The 18,236-nt window shown below is 46.1% G+C and overlaps 1 protein-coding gene across 1 annotated transcript; it reads right to left on the bottom strand.

The window, feature by feature from the left end:
- Nucleotides 1-3,034: 3,034 nt before the first annotated feature.
- On the bottom strand, nt 3,035-15,635 carry MANBAL (mannosidase beta like; the record flags this gene model as incomplete). The annotated part of the gene is made up of 2 exons (XM_084246482.1): nt 3,035-3,142; nt 15,486-15,635. 2 exons carry the CDS (start codon nt 15,633-15,635, stop codon nt 3,035-3,037), a joined length of 258 nt encoding a protein of 85 aa, XP_084102608.1.
- Between the last annotated feature and the right edge of the window lie 2,601 nt (nt 15,636-18,236).

Here is an 18,236-nt window from a genome sequence, read left to right as displayed (position 1 = left end):
CCCCATGGATAATCCACAATAATGTCCTCCTTTAATTTAATCACAACCCTGTACTTAGAGGTCTTGGGAATCAGGACATGGACATCTTGGGGGTGGGGCATTATTCTGTCTACCACATGTGGCATAGTATCTAAAGGAAGTGGAAATGGCAAGTTCCTGAGGCAGGGTCTATCTGGCATGTTTGAGGAAGATGGAGGACAGTAAGGACACAGTAGATTGGGCAAAGGGGGAAGTGGTCTCTCACAAGGTCAGAGAGGTGGAGGTGCAGATCTTTGAGGGTCCTAGGGAGGACCTTGGCCTTTACCTGAGTGAGATGGGAATGAGATGATCTTCCAGGTTTTAGCAGAATTCCACTGGCTGCTCTGTCCAGAATGGACTGTGAGGAGGATGCGGCCATACCCAGGGGTATGGTTATACCCTCCGGCTAGACCAGAGAGGGTGAGAAATAAGGAATTTGCTTTGAGATGTCTGTTTGGTATCCCAATGGAGACATTGAGTAGAAAGCCAGATATATGAGTCTGGAGCTTGGGAGAAGGATCTGGAGGGATTCCTTTGGGAGACATCAGCATACAGCTGGTATTTAAAGCCATGAGCCTGGATGGGATCTCCGAGAGAATATATGTAGAGATAAGAGGATCCCCTTGATGAGGAGGAACGAGTAATGCAGGAGGAAAATCAGGTGTGTGTGTGGGGTGGGAGGGCAGAGGGTGGTTCTAGAAGCCAAGATAGTTAAATGTTACAAACTGTCCTTAATAGCTGTGCAGTGAGGGGTCAGTGGATTGGAGAACACCCACCTTTCTTTCCTAGAGCTGTTCTCCAGCAAACAGTCTGTATGGAAAACAATTTAAGAGAGTCAGACCTACTGAGGCAGCCCCACTCCTGAGTCAGAAGCTGTTTCCCCTCCAGGAAGCTGGAACAGGTACGTTCTAAAGGTCTGACCCTTACTCATCCAGCAGTTTCCCTCTGTCTCAATGCCAGCTGGGTCTTCCATACTCCCTTGGTCATTTCCTTTCTGCCCAGTGGCAGTGCTGACTCCCCATGAGTTGGGTGAGTCCTCTGCCCAGCTCCCACAGCTCCCCCTGCTCTCCCACTGGAGAACTCACCACACAAAGCTTATTTACATTGAGTCTCCAACAAGGTTAGTTACTTTGGGTTTTTTGAAAAATCCTCATTTCTCAGTCTATGTGAACCGAAATACTCAGCAGAAGCCCCTTCTCATGCTAGTATCTGGCCAAGCCTGGCCATCTGTTATGCAGAAACTACAGGTCCTATTACCTCTGAAACCTAGGGTATTGGAAGCCCTTTGCCCTCCACAGCATGGTGGAACCCTCAGAGCCCCAGGTCTGTGTTCACTTGGTAGTTGTTAAACACCAAGGAAAGGGCTCTGGACTTGAGCCTAGTCTAACTTCCAGCACTCACTAATTTGTACTTCAGCCTCCCCACCTTTAAAATGGAGCTGGGTGCCTCCATGGTGGCACAAGGGGTTAAGCCTCAGCACTATGAAGCTATCATCAGCCACTTCAGCATGAGTTCATTCCCAGCCAGGGAGCTAACCCACATGGCACAACAGACCTCTCCTGTCTCGCACGCTGCTCCCCTCAGCAGTGTAATTCAGTAGATCTGCCTGTTCTGCTCCCCACTCTGTCTCTGGTGAATCCTCTCACCACCCCCGTACCTCTGGCCTATACCCTAGTTCTTATATGCATAAATAAATAAATCGTTAAAAAAAAATAAATGGAGCTGGTACATGCTCATTCCTTAAGTCCCTCTCAGCAGTTGTGACATTTGAGAAAGTGTTTGGCAAATTGAAAATAAGCCGTGCAAATCCGAGTTACTACAGAGAGGAGGTTTTTCCCTGGCAGCTGATTCATGTGACTAGATGTATGTGGCCCCAAGCCATGTGAGGCCTCTTTGGTTTTTCTCAAGCTACTCTTGAGATCAAGCAGGGTCTTCCTCAGGCAACAGGAACCTGGCAATGAGTGGGGCCTGGCCCCAGTGGAAATTCTAACATAGGCATCAGCTTTAACAAGTGTTTCCAGTGACTAAGAGCCACATAAGTAGTTGTCCGAACCCATCCTGAAAACTTGTCCCAGAGTTACTTCCCCACCCACCCCACTCTGGCCCGTCCTACTTCTTTGGGCCCAAAGGGCAGAGTTCCTCATCATCACACAGGACACAACACTGGAGTTACAACATATGGGCCATTTATTTACATTTACTTCCCCAAATAACTTTTCCTCAGGTCAGAGGACGAAAGAATTACAGGGGGAGGGTAACATATGAAAGCCGAAGGCACACCTTGACTGTGCTATGATAGGTGGGGAAGAGGTTGGTTTGAGATGGCAAACTCCCCATTTCGGATGCTTGGGAAGTTTGGACCCAAGGAACATGCACTCATTCAGCCAAATCCCTTCCATCAGTTGGAAGAGAAGTAGGCATTGCCCTGGCTCAGGCCTTCCACTGGCTCTCACACCAGGCCCCTGCCAGACCTGGCTGTGGCATTAGTGGGATCACTAACATAGCATTGGCCATGATATCTTGACCTAAACAAACAGGTGAGGCCTGGCCTGGTTCCATCTGCACAAGCAGAGACAATGGTGACTATTCAGGAGGAGACAAGTTGTACACAAAGAAGGGGAGAGGGCGGTGCCTGGCAACCTTAGATAATGACTCTAAAATGTAGTGTAAACCCACCGGGCGGGAGGAGGGAGTGACTGAGGCTGGATATGATGATTAAGTAAAAAAATGTAACTCTGTGAGCTGACTTGACATCTGCACCTATTAAGTTAGTCTCTGCTTAAATGGCATTTCAGTCTCCTTGGCTCTAAACTGCCATGGAAGCAGAAGGAAGAGGAAGTGGTAGCCTGCCCGGCTGGGGCCTACGCACTGTCGTGACTGTCCACATCTCTGTGGTCAGAGGGCATTCCAGCCACTCAGACCCTGAGCCTGGGACAGATCGAGGGAGAGAACGCTGAGTCCCAGGAGGGCTGTCCCAAGGCCCTTGCTCGCCTGCCGGGCTCTGCAGGCTCCTCTTCTACCGCTTCTTCTTGGTCTCCTTCTTGGGCCTCTTATTCGCTGAAGGAGCAGTAGCCTTGGGCTTTCTTGTCACCTCAGCACTTCTGGGCTCAGATGGTTCTGCCTCCTGCATGGTGATAAAAAGGAGTCCTGCTTAGATGAGTCAAGCCTGACACCATAAAATGTGCTCACGTCTGAAAGGACTTTGCAAATTGAAGTGTGCCACAGAAACATGGGGATAGAAACCATCACTATGGGACCCAGAATCCACATAGACACAGGACTGCGTCCAGGGTGGGGCAATTCTCAGTGAAGATAACAGAAGCCCCAAGTGGAGGAGACAGCCTGAAGAGTCTCACAGGCCTGTGTGGAATCTGAAACCTTCCTCCACATTCTAGCCAAGTGACCCTGTAGGCAACTCACTTCCCCTTCCTGTGTCTTGGTGTACACACCTGTGAAATGAGAATGCCCTTGCAAGCTTCATGTGAGGAGGTAAAAATGCATGGAAAGCACCCGGTAAGCGTGGTGATGCCCAATGGCTAGCCAGCCACTGTGTATTGGGGACTGGGCAGAATTTGGGTAGGAGCTGGCTGTGCGGCAGCCCTACTGCGGCTTGCTTTCCTTCTGGCCCTGGCGTTTTCCTCCTCCCATGCAACCCACAGAATGCCAGGGCTGGGAGGGGTGAGTGTGCACACAGCAGGTGTGAAGCTTGGCAGAGGTGCCCTGTGGGAGAGGGGAGAGGGCAGCCTCAGGGCAGAACTGCAGCCTCTCCCTACAGCTGGGGCGGCTCCGGTTTTTGTCAGTTGTGTACATTGTGATTTGCTACCCAAAAAATTTGTTTTAATACTGATAAAGAGGTGGACACTAGGGAAGTGTCTTGGTCTGCCCCGCCACTCAGAACCTAGAGAGGACTCCACACTGTGTAGTGACCCCTCCTCCCTGGATGATAAATCACCGTGTGTCATGGCCAGACAGCGAGGCCCAGCGGCCCAGAGAACATCAACCAAAGATCCAGGCAGACTTCACTTGGCCTGCAGTGTTTATTTTTAAGAATTTGCAGCAATGGGAGATTTCTCACTCAGTCAGAATTCTGTGCTTTTCCTGAAAACTTTAAATATCTGGTGACACTGGTCCCACATCCCTCTGTGGAAGAAACAGGCTGACAGTGGCTATCCCCAAGACAGGTAGGGAAATGTTTCTCTTATTTAAAATAGGAAAACAAGTACACTAAGGCTTCTAAGAAGAAGCATACTTTTCCTAGAAGAGAAAAATACTTCCCTGTGTTTAAATGGCCAACTCCCAGTTTTCAGCTCACATTACTTTCTATCCTTCCCTATTTGCCCCTGACAGAAGAGGCGGGACCATGGCTGGGGAAGGGCAGTTGGACAGAAGGCCCAGTCCAGAAGCCCGTCAGCGTCCTCTTATCATCATCTCCTCTCTGCCCTGCTGCCTCCCAGTTGAGACACCAGATGTAAAGGCCAGGCAGCCACGGCTGATGGCCCCAAGATATGGCTGGGCCAGCTCCTCTGCTGGCCAGGCCTCTAATTGTAGCCCTGACTCTGCCCCTCCCCCCACCTTTGGCTGATACTGTTTGTGTAACTTGGCAAAAGAAAAGTCAGCCCATTAGAAAAACAAACAAACAAAACAATACCTCAGAGGAGCCAGTGTGTTAAGTGCACACACGCTCAGGGCTGCAGAGCCCAGTGCAAAGGCTACTGTTTAAGGCAAACCTCACAGGCACAATACCTTTGGTGACCTGGGGGCAAAAATGTCCCCAGTGGAGTCCCTGTGAGGCCAAAAGGAATCAAAAGGTCCCTGAGTGCCTGTGGCAAAAAAGCATTAATTACAGAAATAGATTTTTGATAGGGAACTTGCCCAGGCCCAGACTGTCAGGACCTCCAGCGAAGCCCCTCTGAGTTCAAAGCAGGGTGCCTCCCCCCATTTCAGTCACAGAGCCCCAGCTGCCATCCCTGTGCATTTCTCACGCCATATATGGATCCTCTTAATGCAGCTCATCATTTCTGGCACCTCCCGGACCTCTCTGGCCGGGAGACAATTAGGACTCATGCCAAGGGTCCCTGAACAAGCTGTGCGCCTCTCCACCTCTGGGCCGAACACAGTCCCGGAGACCTCCCCTTCTCACCCTCCAACGGTCACCAGGTCTTGTTCATTCAACCTCCTCAAACTCGAGTCTGCCACTCTCTAGCATCAAAATTCCTACTTCAGTTTCCCCAATGCTAAGGAAGCCCCGCTCTCTCCATGCCATTCCTCAAGCACATGTCAGAGGAATTTTCCTATGTGCAGATCTGACCTCTGCACCTCCCACCTTAGGCCCAGCCATGGTTTTCCATCACTCACAGTCTCGTGTGCCACACCTGGGCTCTCATCTAAGGAGGCTACGTCTCCAGTCTCATCTGGGCCCTTCTCCACCCACTACACTGGGTCAGGCCCCAGGGCTTCTGCGGGTTCCCTCTATGAAGGACCAACCTTCTTTCCTTGGTCAGCAGCAAACCTCTCCCCAATATTTGATCCAGCGTTAGAACACAGTGTAGTCTTCCTCTCTGCCCCTCTACCTTCAGCCCTAACTGCCCAAGAATCTTGTGATGTCATTATTATTTTACTATGGAGTTACATGTTTTCAGGCTGTTTTCTCCTACTAATCATGAGCTCTTTGGGACAGCTTCCATTGTTGTTGAATGAAGAATGAATGAATGAATGAATGAAAATGTACTAACAGGCAAAATCTACCGCAACAGTGGGAACTTCATTCTTATCACCACAAAAATGTAGCAGTTACTAAGACAAGGTTTCACTTTTTCCATGGGCACAGAGGTCACAAGAAGATTTTATTTATTTATTTATTTATTTTTATAGAGGCATGCTTTATTTATTTATTTATTTGTTTTGTTTGTTTGTTTTGTTTATACATGCACTGGGTACAGTCAGAAGCGCGGGAGGGTGAGAGAATTCACCAGAGCCAGAGCGGGGAGCAGAGCAGGCAGAAGGACCGAAGTACACTGCTGAGGGGAGCAGTGGGCGGCAGGAGAGGTCTGCGCGCCATGTGGGACCCTCCTCCGGAGGCCGGGGAGCAGCCGGGGATCGAACCGGTACCGCAGAGGCTGCGGGCAGCTTCGCAACCGAGCGCTCAACCGCTGCGCCACCGGGGAGGCCCCACAAGAAGATTTTAAATCCAGTAAACATACCCTGGAGCACAGCTAGACAAAGCAACTGCCACCAGTAACAACCACCACCACCAGGGCTGCTGATCTTTGTTATTTACAATAAGCCAGGCTCTGTGTTAAATGGTCTGAATAGATTTTAGCTCCACAAAATAAGATAAGGAGCCCTATTTTATGGCTAAAAGGAGAGACATTCAGAAAGGTTTGTGACTTGCATAAAGTCTCAGCGAGTGGCAGAGCCAGGACCTGAACCTTCGCTCTTGCTGGTCGTGTGCTATCGACCTCCCCAAACTCCCGAGGAACCTGGGGCTGCTGGAGCCCAACAGTCTAAGTTACTCTCCTCTCTCCATTTAGCAGCCCTGGAACCACTATGGTTTGTCTAGATTTTATCTGCCGGTAGGTCATTCAGAACCTTATTTGTGATTAAAGTTCCTAAGAAAGTCAGGAAAGTGGGTTCGTGCTCGAGTCATGCTTTGTTTTTTACAGTTGAAAGCAGCTCTCTGTGGGCGTGTACACATTACAGTCATCGAGTCATCTGAATGTATTGTCTCCTCCTCACCCCAGACCTCCTCCTCTCTTCCCCATCTCAGTTTTTGGCATTGTCACCCACCCAGTTACCCAAGCTAGAAACTTGCGAGTCATTTCTGAGTTCTTACCATCCCCCCAGCCCCCAAATCCAATCTGTCCCTAGGTTTTGTCCATTCTACTCCCAAAGGAGCTCCAGATTCTGCCTGGGTCCTCTGGACACACACCGCTGCACCTGTCCAGACCATACGGTCTCCTCCTGCCCCCTCATCTATTGGCCTCCCACAGGTTCTCCTTACTACCTGCCACATTGCATTCAGAGCTTATTCTCCTGAAGCCCTGACCCTGTCCGTTTTCTCCCTTAAAAGTACAGCTGGCTTCCTCTTTATGTAAGACCAAGTTCCTAGAGCTACAGCATGGCCTCCACTTCAGCCTTTGCCCTGTCCCTCAGCAGGCAATTCTCTGTCTGTCATTCTGGGTGACTGGCCAGCATCTCTTCCCTTTCAAGCTCTGCCCAGGTGCTCAGCCCTCATCACCTCTCTACACCCAGTGTTCGCAGGTTCTGTGCTGGGCACCATGGGGTAATGAAGAAGAAAACCACCTGCGGGGACATGCACCATGGGGTACATCACAATATCAGTTCACTGAGTCTCTGATCACCCCGATGAGCCAGCCACTGTGAGCCCCATCTGAAGGTGAGGAAACTGAGGTTCAATGAGACTTGGTGACTGGCCCATGGGTCACAGCCACCTTCCCAAGCTGCAGGGAAGAGTGACAGACGGCTGTTACGTGTGTGATTTGGAGACTGGGGTCCTAGTCACACAGAGCTGGAATTCCAAATTCCTGGCAAGAATGACTGAATGAATGGCTGACATTTCATTTCTCCTCAAATGCACACTGCCAATATGTCAGGCAGACAACAGAACTCCAAACTCTACATCTTTAAACTTGGGGACACCTTGCCTCCTCTGAAGCCAGTTTCAAGTTTCCTCAGCACAACTCACTGTTGGAATAAAAGAAAACCTCCCCCACCAGGTGGTTCCTGGGTTTGTGGAGGCGTCCTCTGTGGACACAGACCTCATCAATAATGAAGCAGTTCCACCGCTGCTTATGGGCCAGAAAATTGCTGCTATTCATCAGACTCAAATAATCGAATCTGTGCCACAATGCATCAACTCCTTCCAGCAGGGAAAGCGCGAAGAATTCTGTGATTTCCACTACACATTTCAGTGTGGATTTAGTCCAATAAATCAGGACCAAATATCATTCTGCACAGACTTTCCTCTAAATATGGTCCAGGCAAAGCAAGTCACTCTGTACTCCAGCTGTCTCACACACATTTTCTCACTTGATCCTTGAAGAACTCTGGTCTGGGCATGAAAGCCCATGGCCCTGGGCTTGGGGAGACAGGGTAGACCAGCACTTGGGCCAGGTATGCTGACGCTCTTGTTCGTCCAGCTATACACTCCTGCCCAAGAACCTGGGCAGAGTGTGGGCAGAGACCTTGTGGAGGTGGAACTAGCATTGGCCTTGAGAGGATAGGACTAGCTGGAACCAGGAGCGGGGGAGGCTGTCCATGTGGGCTCAACAGGCGAATGGAGACACAGAGTCCAGGACGGGCTTGGCAGGCGAGAACTGTGATTAGTGAGAACAGCCTTGGGGACTCATTCCAGATACAATTCAGCCTGACGGAAGGCCCTTCCCCCTGGCTCCCCCTTCTGTGGCTCCTCATGTGTCCAGCCATCTCACCCACGAGCCAGTACACATCTCGAGACCATGTTTATACCTTCACCCTGCCCAACACACAGCAATCTCTCAGGAACAGCTCATTAAATAAAAAAAATCCTGCCGACCAATTCGACTGCAAATTCCTCCCAAGCTTAAAAACAAAACAAAACAAAAAAAAAAAAAGCGCAGAATTACAAAGGTTCTGCAAGTCCGTCTCTTAAGGTGTTGAGAATGGGTATACACTTGCCCAAGTTAATTACTTTTCAGGGGTCAAGTTTAAAATTAAGACTCTCTTGCAAAATTTTCTAAAAGGGTCCTGAACTTCTATGTTACTACCCCACTGCCCCAGTAAGGCTCCTTGTCAGGGCTCCAAACACTGCACAACTTTCTGGCGACAGTGAAGTCTACGTGGGCATCACACTGAAAGCCCCCACTCTTGCCATCCATTATGGTGAATTCTCCATTAGATCATAATGCTGGGCAATAGTTAGCTGCCTTTGCCCAGCATCCCTTTTCCATCAGGGCCCTGTTCTTTGCCTAAAGTGGTTCTGGGAGGATGCTCAGTTATGGTGATCACAGTAATGACCAGTTAAATGTGGCCTGGCCTGAAAGGGTACCCACTGTCCTTCCCATTAGGACAAGGTGTGAGTATGTAGCACAATAAGCTAAGCAGATGCCTTCCATGAGATTTAGGAAAAGAAATGGCTACTCTTGCTAGTAAATCATGAATGAGAAGGATGTAGGCCAGGTCTGCTGCAGCCATTTTCCAGAATGAAGTTGCAGGAAAGTCTCGAGTCGAAAAGACAGAGCCCTGAATACCTTTACAGCCTCCAAATTCAGCTGAATCTTGAAATTCCCAGTTCTAAAAGCCACTACTATTTCTTTCTAGAGATATTGTAGAGGCTGGATTTCTGACCTTTCAATGGGAAGACTCCCCATTAATACAATCCACAGCCAGCAGAGTGGAAGGTCCCTGCACAGTAAAGGTCCCTGCTCAGGGCTGCCTGGGGAAGATGTGAAATAAACATATGAAGAGACTGGAAAGTCAGCATTTAAACTACTAGGAGACTTGATGGTTAATTGCCAGATTAACTATTACTATCTGCTACATGAGTCACTCAACTAAAAGTCAACACCCACTTGCTTAGGGGTGACTGGATCAACATGCTGTGTAGAAACTGATCCAAAACAGGCTTAGGAGTAAGCTCGGGCAGGCTTTCAGGAAGGGAGGGGAGAAGGGTTCCCTACCTTTATTTCCGCATTACCCACTCCTTAACACCTACGACTTAGCTCCCACCTCATTAAATTACTGCACTCCACTTTTAGAAAAGCTATATACTATCATTCCAGAAAATATGCCAGAACATAAACCATCACATTTTTGTACACAACTTCAGGGCATTCACAGACTTCTGAAGCCTAACAAGGGGTCCCCAAGGATCTCAGGAACTCCCTATTAAGAGTTCTGTCCTATTGAAACCAAACTGAAGGAGAGCAGCCTGTACACAGAGTGGTGATGAAACTAAGTAGCCCTTACTCAACCATTCTCACTGCCCAATCTCTGGGGGACTAGGTTTTGCATGTGCGCTCAGTGGTTAGGTGATTTTCAAGTAGGCTGCAGTCTCCAGCCCTCTGCCCACTGCTCGACCCTGTCTCCTGAGAGAGCGAAAGAAATGGAGACCCCAGTTTTGTCTGAACAGCACTCCTGATCCTTTGGGAACCACCCTCCCTGACCCTCAGTGATCATTCTATAGGACCCTCCCTTCCCAACACTGGTCACAGCTGTTCCAAGCTGGGCCGCCACGGTTCCTTCCCTGGGAATTTTGGAACTGGGACTCAGCCAGAAGGCAGCCTCCCTTTGGGATGCTGCAGCTGAAAGACATAAACACAGAGCTGTCAGTGGCCATGTTTCATCTTACCACAGGACAGCAGGCAGAGGAAGCAGGGTCTTGGCAGGAGAAGTGAAAGGCAGGAGACTAACAGGGAGGGGAGACAGAGGGGATACACATGGTAACGGATGGGGGTCCTGCAGCCCCAGACCTCTGGAGAACCATCTGCTGCCCTGCTTTGAGAGAGCACCTGCATTTTTTCAGTGTGCCTACAGTGCACAGAAGCTACTTCAAGCACAGACTAGGCATGCCTCATGTTAAGGCCTTCCTGAATCTTAATTTCCCTTGAAAACTCAGCAACTCATTCTTGGGTTTCAAGTAATAGTGCTATGTTGATAAAATAATTCCCAGGTCCCCAACTTCTGGCTAGCTCATCCTTTCCCACTTGGATGTCATGCTATTATTTCAAACTTAACATGTGTAGAACTGAATACCTCCTGTCCTCCCAAAATTGGTTTGTGCTTCAGGGAAATGGTCTAAGAACTAGAACAGTGGCTGCATAATGGAATAGCCTCAACACTCTAAGAAAATACTGATCTGAGGCTTCAGAGAACTGGAATCTCTATGGGTGCAGCACAAAGCCTTTGAAAATTCCCCATGTGGGTGCAGCCAGATGGAGAATCATGGAGCAGCCTAAAGCAAGCAATTTGAACTACTACTCCCAAGCCCTCTGCTCATGGTAGACACCACTAATCAATTTCTTTACTCTGGAGGCTAGAAGCAGTCCCAGTATCCTTTCACCACGTCCACCATAAAATCAATCAGACCTGGCTTGAGAGAGGAAACATATCTGCTATTTTGGATTAGTAGGAAGCAGCATAAGGATCTAGTATCTTATACTTTAGAATCCAGCCTACAAGAAAATGATTAGACTAAATGTGACCCAAGCCTCAATAAGGCTCAAATAAATGTTTGTTTTCTCGAGTCTTGGTTTAATGAGGTATCAAGGAGAAAAATGTTCTCATTTGGCTTAGGTTCTCGGGACTTTGGTTTTCATTTTGCAAACCAGTTCTTGCTCCTAATATGAAAAGGAAGGGGGTGGGGTGGGAAGCATTTTCATGTGTTCCTTTTTTTTTTCCCTGATTACCCCCAAAAGAGCTTTCAAATGATCTGCTAAGTATTAAAGTACTAAAGTCATAAACTAATTGCAAAAAATCGGCTTACTAGAATGACAGGAAAGACATTCCTTTGCCTTTCAAAGGCTTTCCCATCATTGGGAGCCAAAAATATTATCTTGTGACCTAAAAAGTCACTATAAACCTTGTTTCTGTAGGCTGAACAAGAGGGATGATTTTTGCCCTAAGGAAACCAGCAAAGAGAACAAACTTGTTCTTTCCACTCTCACTTCTGCCCTCTTTTTTTTTTTTTTTTTTTTTTTGTGGGACCCTCGCTGGTGGCCGGGTATTGAACCGGCGCTGCAGAGGCTGCGGACAGCCTCGCCACCCAGCGCTCAACCGCTGCGCCACCAGGGGAGGCCCTTCTGCCCTTTTCTACCTCTGCCACCCTCCACTTCCATGCACTTCCCTCCTCCCTTAGGGTGGCCTAAAATGCCCAGAATTGTCCCCATAGGCTTCCTTATCCCAAGAAAAATTCTCTTCTTTTCCCACTCCCCATCCAAATTCCAAATCCCAACTAGCTGCTAGACACAACCTCTAAGCAGTCTCAACATACACTGGCTCTCTGCAGATTGTTTATGTACAGAGGACTGTTTCCTTTCCACTTATTTAGGAGTCCAGAGAGTGAGAAAAGGCTGCCCAATGGGGGCACAAAAAGGAAAGCTGGCAGTAAAATCTCTGCAAAACTAGGGTATTTGCTGGACTGATGCACCAATAAAAAGTCAAATTAACAGCACTGTATTTTTTTGCTACTGATTCACTGAAAAGCTAAAAAACAAACAAAAAAGCTAACATGGTAAGCTTCAGTTATGAAGATAATTCATAACAGATAATTCATAATTATCCCCTAAACTGCAAGATAAATTTAAATGAGCTATTATATACTATATTTACATTTTAAAAGATGAGGTTTTTTGTCCCACATTAAACTCTAAATAGCAGACTGGTGGTGGAGGAGGTATATTATTAAGCCCTTTGTCAAGTCCCTGCCTCAAAAGACTTTAACACTCTGTGTCACCAAAAACCTCAAAGAGATCAATAAAGGACACCCATTCTTCTTAAAGTGTGATATAGTGAACCAGGCCTCTGTAGCCATCCTAAGGTTAAGAACAAAATAGGAGGTAAACGGAGGAGCTCACTACAAGGCCACACACCTCTGACTACATCTCTGCCTACAAAAACAAGAACATTCATCAACTCCCTCCCTTGGGACTCAGGAGGCTTCATCAGTAATCAATGATAATAAAAATGTTTGTTATTTATAAGGCCCAATAGCATACTGTGTCAGTGTGGACAGAGCTCAAGTGCACAGGGATTATATTTTTAGAGTGTGATACAACTTTGGGTAGAAAAACTTCAATCATGGTCTCTTTCTCAAAACACCATAAGATATGGAGATGGACAGCACAATCCAGAGGCCACAAGCCTGTCCATGTTCACCAAGGTTTCCTCTACTCTCACTGGCTGTTCCTCCCCTGCCTGTTCCCTAAATGTTAGAGCTCCTCAAGGCTTCCGTCTATACCTTCTTCTCATTATCTTTCCTCTTCTCGTTTTACTCCATAATATCTTCTTAGAAGACTTCACCTCCCACTACTTCAGTTAACTCCCAAATACTGACCAACACTCAGTCTATACGCTCCTCCTGCTATAGACTGAAATACCCTACCGCTCATTTGATAGAACTACCTGGATATTTTAAAGCCACCTATTTAAAAGTGAATTCAGCATGTTCCTTCTCCATCTCCAGCCAAAGACTTCTCCTTTATTAGGGTTTCCCACTGGGTTAGTAAATCCCTAGCAACTTCCCAGCTACATAAGTTGGCAAAGGATCTATGGGACATAGTCATGTCCAAGATATATGGATCTCCAGAAGACAGTGTATACTGTTTAGTGAAGAGAGAAGTGAGTATAACCATGTTTAATAGCATGCTATGTTTTGTGTATCGCAGGGTGACTAGGAATACATATGTACATGCACACCACACCCACATATGCATTTTCTAATGTCTTATAAAGAAACAAAAAAAGGATAAATCAAAGTAATAAAAATGATTACCTATGGGGGGGAGGGCAGAGGGAATAAGAGAGAATACTGAGATTAAAGGCAACTTCTGTGGCTATCTTATTACTTACTTTTGACTTTGGGACATGTACTTAAATGCTTTACATAAATTTCAAGTTAAATCCAAAAGGAAAAAAAAATCTCTAAAAATTAAAAACAAACTGAAGCAATTAACTATTTGTCAAGAACGAGTACGCCTATATGAAGAAAAGAATTACTAAATGCATGCGAGGCTGCCCGCAGCCTCTGCAGCGCCGGTTCATTCCCCGGCCACTGGCAAGGGTCCCACAACCCACAAAAAAAAAAAAAAAAAAGAATTACTAAATGCAGCACTTTGATCAAACATTCCCACTGGGACATATGCTAACAAATGAAACCTACATTTTATTCTAAGTTGTTAGTAGTAAAGATCAATATAACTATTTTTAAATTATAATAAGTCTATTGTAGGTGCACAGGGTAGAATTTTCTAAGACATTCTTAGAAAAGTCCTGCTTACAAGGTTGGCCCTGGGCCAGCATCTGGGAAATTGGATTTTGGGTGGTTCCCACAATTCCCAGACTTGATAAAAATGTATTACTGTGCCTAAACTGTTTGTGCAAACAATATGATTAATGCTGAATACCTGCTTTCCTTCCGGAAGCCTGGGATTCTGGTCTGAGCTAGGTAGATGTTACATAAATGTCCCCAATAAAAAACCCTAGACAGTGAGTCTCTAACGAGCTTCCCTAGCAGACAAACTCTCACACAACTTGGTGCAGCTACAATTGAGATCATTTGAACATTAGGAAAAAAACTAAAATTAATATCAAGTATAAAAAATACATATTAAAAATGCTATGAAAATCAAAGTTTTGTTGATCCCTGTTGGAGTTTGTTGGAGTCCAAACTCCTTACACTAAAAATTGATCAACAAGGGGAAAGAACCAAACATTTATCCTGCCTTTTAGTATGAACAGCATTTCAGAGTAACCATACAGACGAGAGGAAAGTCTTCACTGGATAATTCCAGTTAATAAATGCAGAAGAAAATAATGGATCTAATAATGATAAATGCTAAAACCATGTAGGTAAAATGTTAACGGGATTTTATAATGGAGGAAGCACTTAATACCACTTCAGTCCACTAACCAATCCTAGAATCTCTAAATGTGTGATAACCAGACACCATGCGCATGTTGAGGAAATACAACAGGAAGTATATAGCATCAGCTACGAGTTCTCACCAAATAACCAGATCTGAATTGAATCTAGCTCCTAGATCAAATCTCCTGTTGGTAGAAAATATGGGGAAGAGAGAAACATGTTAAATGACACCACGAAAAGTAATCAGCCAAATCCTGGATGACCTGCTTTCTCTAACAAATCAATGTCATGAGAAAGGGAGGGTAGTGGAAGGGGAATAAAGAGACCCATAGAAATCAAGAGTAAACAATAGCCAAAAAAAAAAAAAAAAACCACAAAACATCTGATCACTCTCACGTAAAGCCCACTCTTCTGCCTGCATTTCGCATGTCCCCTCATGGCCACAGTTACCTTCATTCAGTTCCTGGAATTATCCTTTCCTTTAGTCTTCCCTCAGTCCCTTGCATGTGCAGATCCATTTCCCTGGGGGAGGGAGAACAGCCCAGGCTCTACCCCAGGGTAAGATCTTACCATACCCTGTACTTTTCAAAGAAACATTTTTCTCATACCTGGTCTTCATCAAAGTCCTAGAAGCTATTTGAGGACAGATACCATATCTTTTGGCTGCACAAACATGCAGTAGGCACTAAATAAAAAATGGCATAACACACACATTAACAAAGTATTAGCCATGTGTTTCAATGCCACCAAGTAGGAATATGGGGCACGCTAAATCATTAAAGCCCAGTTGAGTCCCTGCTAATCTTCATTGCTATGCTATTTATTTTTATTACCTAGTACCCAGCCAGGAAGTCAGAGGAGCTGAGGTTCACAGGGATGGACTCACCGCCTCATGGGACTTGGGAAGGGGGACAATGATGGCCAGTACACAGATGAGCTGGAAGATGGCCCCCAGGAAGAGTCCATACCGTAGTAGGTTCTCCAGGAAAGTGGGTTCAGGCACCTCAGGAGGTGAGAAGTCTAGGTCGGAGGCCATGGTCCCAGGTGCCTGTTGCCTGAGGTCGCCTCTGGTTTACCACTCTCCAGAGCAAATTCTACCTACAAAGGGTAAGGTAAGTGTTATATTTATATAATTGAATTTTTAATGGCTCTACTTGCACAAACATACACATACATGCAAGAATATATAAAGAGGTTGTAGTGAAATGTTAACAATTCTTGACTCTAAGTGAAAGATATATAGATTGCCACTGGACCATTCTTCAACACTTTGGTATGTTGGGAAATTTTCCAAATACAAAGTTAGGGAAAATAAATAAGTAAATGCAAACATTTCAACAAGAATCTCAAATCAACATACATTTACTGAAGGTCTCGGGTTTTGCTTATTTGTTCATTCTCATCCATTCCCTCAACAAATACTTATCAAATACCAAGCACTGAACAGAGTGAGCAAAACAGACAAATCCCTGCTCTCCTGACATACACCTCAGGACAGAGACAGGCAATGCACACATCCAGATATGATTTGCTAGGTAGTGACAATTGTTTTGGAAAAAAAACTTAGGGGTGTCATTAATTTTGTATAGGGTGATAGGAAGGGCCTCATTGAAGTGACAGTGATATGAAGTGTGAGTGAGCCATTTGAACATCTGAGGGAAGCATATTTCAGCAGAGAGAAAAGCAAGTATAGACCCAGGGCAGGAAATGACACCAAAAATTGCGAGAGAGAGTACTTGGAAGGGACAGATGAAGGAAGTGAGTTCAGAGTGGAGTAGGGGTACACTTTGTAGGACCCTGACAATTCCCCTTAGAGTAAAACATGAAGCATTGGAAGGTCCTGAGAAGTGATATGATCTGTTGTACATTATAAATGGGGGAAGGGGAGCCACCAGAGTGGACACAGCCAGAACAATCGAGGGGCTACAGTTAGTAACCCAAATAAGAGAAGCAGAGACATGGACAACAGAGGCATAGTGACCAATGGTGGCATTGGACCTCAGTCCACTTCTCTAGCCTCTCCTTCTACTAGGCCCCCTGCCCCTCACACACTGGTCCAACAGAAAGAACTGCCTATAGTTCTCTAGAGCACTGGGATTTTTAAAAATTCTGGGCTTCTATACAAGTTGCACACTGTCAAGAATGTCATTGCCCACTTTTGACTTCTTGGTGAAGCCCTAACTCTAGCTCCAAGGCTGAGCTCAAGGGTCACCTCCCCAACATACCTTCTTTATTGTTCTCCTACCCTGGTATGATTGAACTGCTTGTCCTCTAACACAGCACCCACAAGTGGCTTTCTTCTGCCAGCCCTAATAAGAACGGGACTAACTTACCTAAGAACCAGACCCACATGATTATAAATCCTTTGTGTTTTCAGAGATCTGTGCCACAATGTAATTTTTGCTAAACCTGAGCTGTGTGATATGATAGCTATGAGCCACATGTGGCTATTCAGAGTTGAAATACAGCTAGTACAAACTAAGATGGCTGTTAAGTTAAATACACACTCAATTTAGAACATAGTATGAAAATAAGAATGTTAAATGTCTCCTTAATAATGTTTCATATTGATTACATGTTGAAATGATACACTGGATAAATAGGTTGTGTTGGGGCCTCCGTGGTGGTACAAGCGGTTAAGTCTCAGTCAGTGCTATGAAGGTATTGGCAGTCACTGCAGCATGAGTTCAATGCCCGGCCAGGGAGCTAACCCACATGGTGCAGTAGACCTCTCTTGTCTCACCCACTACTCCCCTCAGTAGTGTATGTCGCTCAATCCAGCTGTTCTGCTCCCATTCTGTCTCTGGTGAATCCTCACATACACACACACCCCTCCACACCTCTGGCCTACACCCCAGCTCTTGTATATATAAATAAAATAAATCTTTAAAAAAATAAGTTATGTTATTAATTTCACCTGGCCTTGAAAAAGAACAAGGTTGAAGGTTTATTTTCTAATTTCAAAACTTACTACAAAGCTATAATAATCAAAACAGTATGGAATGCTTAAGGATCTAGGCCAATGGACAAGAATAGAGTCCAGAAATAAATTCTCAGATAGATAGATAGATAGAGTCAATTGGTTTCTTTTTTTTTTTTTTTTAAGATTTATTTATTTATTTATACAAGCACTGGGTACAGTCAGAAGTGCAGAAGGGTGAGAGGATTCACCAGAGCCAGAGCGGGGAGCAGAGCAGGCAGAAGGACCGAAGTACACTGCTGAGGGGAGCAGCGGGCCGCAGGAGAGGTCTGCGCACCATGTGGGACCCTCCTCCAGTGGCCTGGGAGCAGCCGGGGATTGAACCAGCGCTGCAGAGGCTGCGGGCAGCTTCGCAACCCAGTAATCAACCGCTGCGCCACCTGGGAGGCCCAGATAGAGTTAATTGGTTTCTGAACAAGGATGCCAGGGCCATTCAACAGAGGAAGACAGTCTTTTCAATAAATAATATTAGGAAAACTGAATATCTACATGTGGAAGAACAAAGATTGATCCTTACCTTATACCACTAAACTTAAGAGCTAAAACTGAGATAGGTGGGTGAGACAGACAGTTCTTGGTTGACAGTTGAGTGCACAAGAATGTCTGTGCAACACACTGGATCTGGCCTGCAGCCCACCCCAAACCAGTTTGAGCTGG

The sequence above is a fragment of the Talpa europaea genome (assembly GCF_964194135.1).
Source record: "Talpa europaea genome assembly, chromosome: 11".
Taxonomy (NCBI): Eukaryota; Metazoa; Chordata; class Mammalia; order Eulipotyphla; family Talpidae; genus Talpa; species Talpa europaea.
Note: the sequence above shows the minus strand (reverse complement) of the source record. Positions and strands in the feature narration are given on the sequence as shown.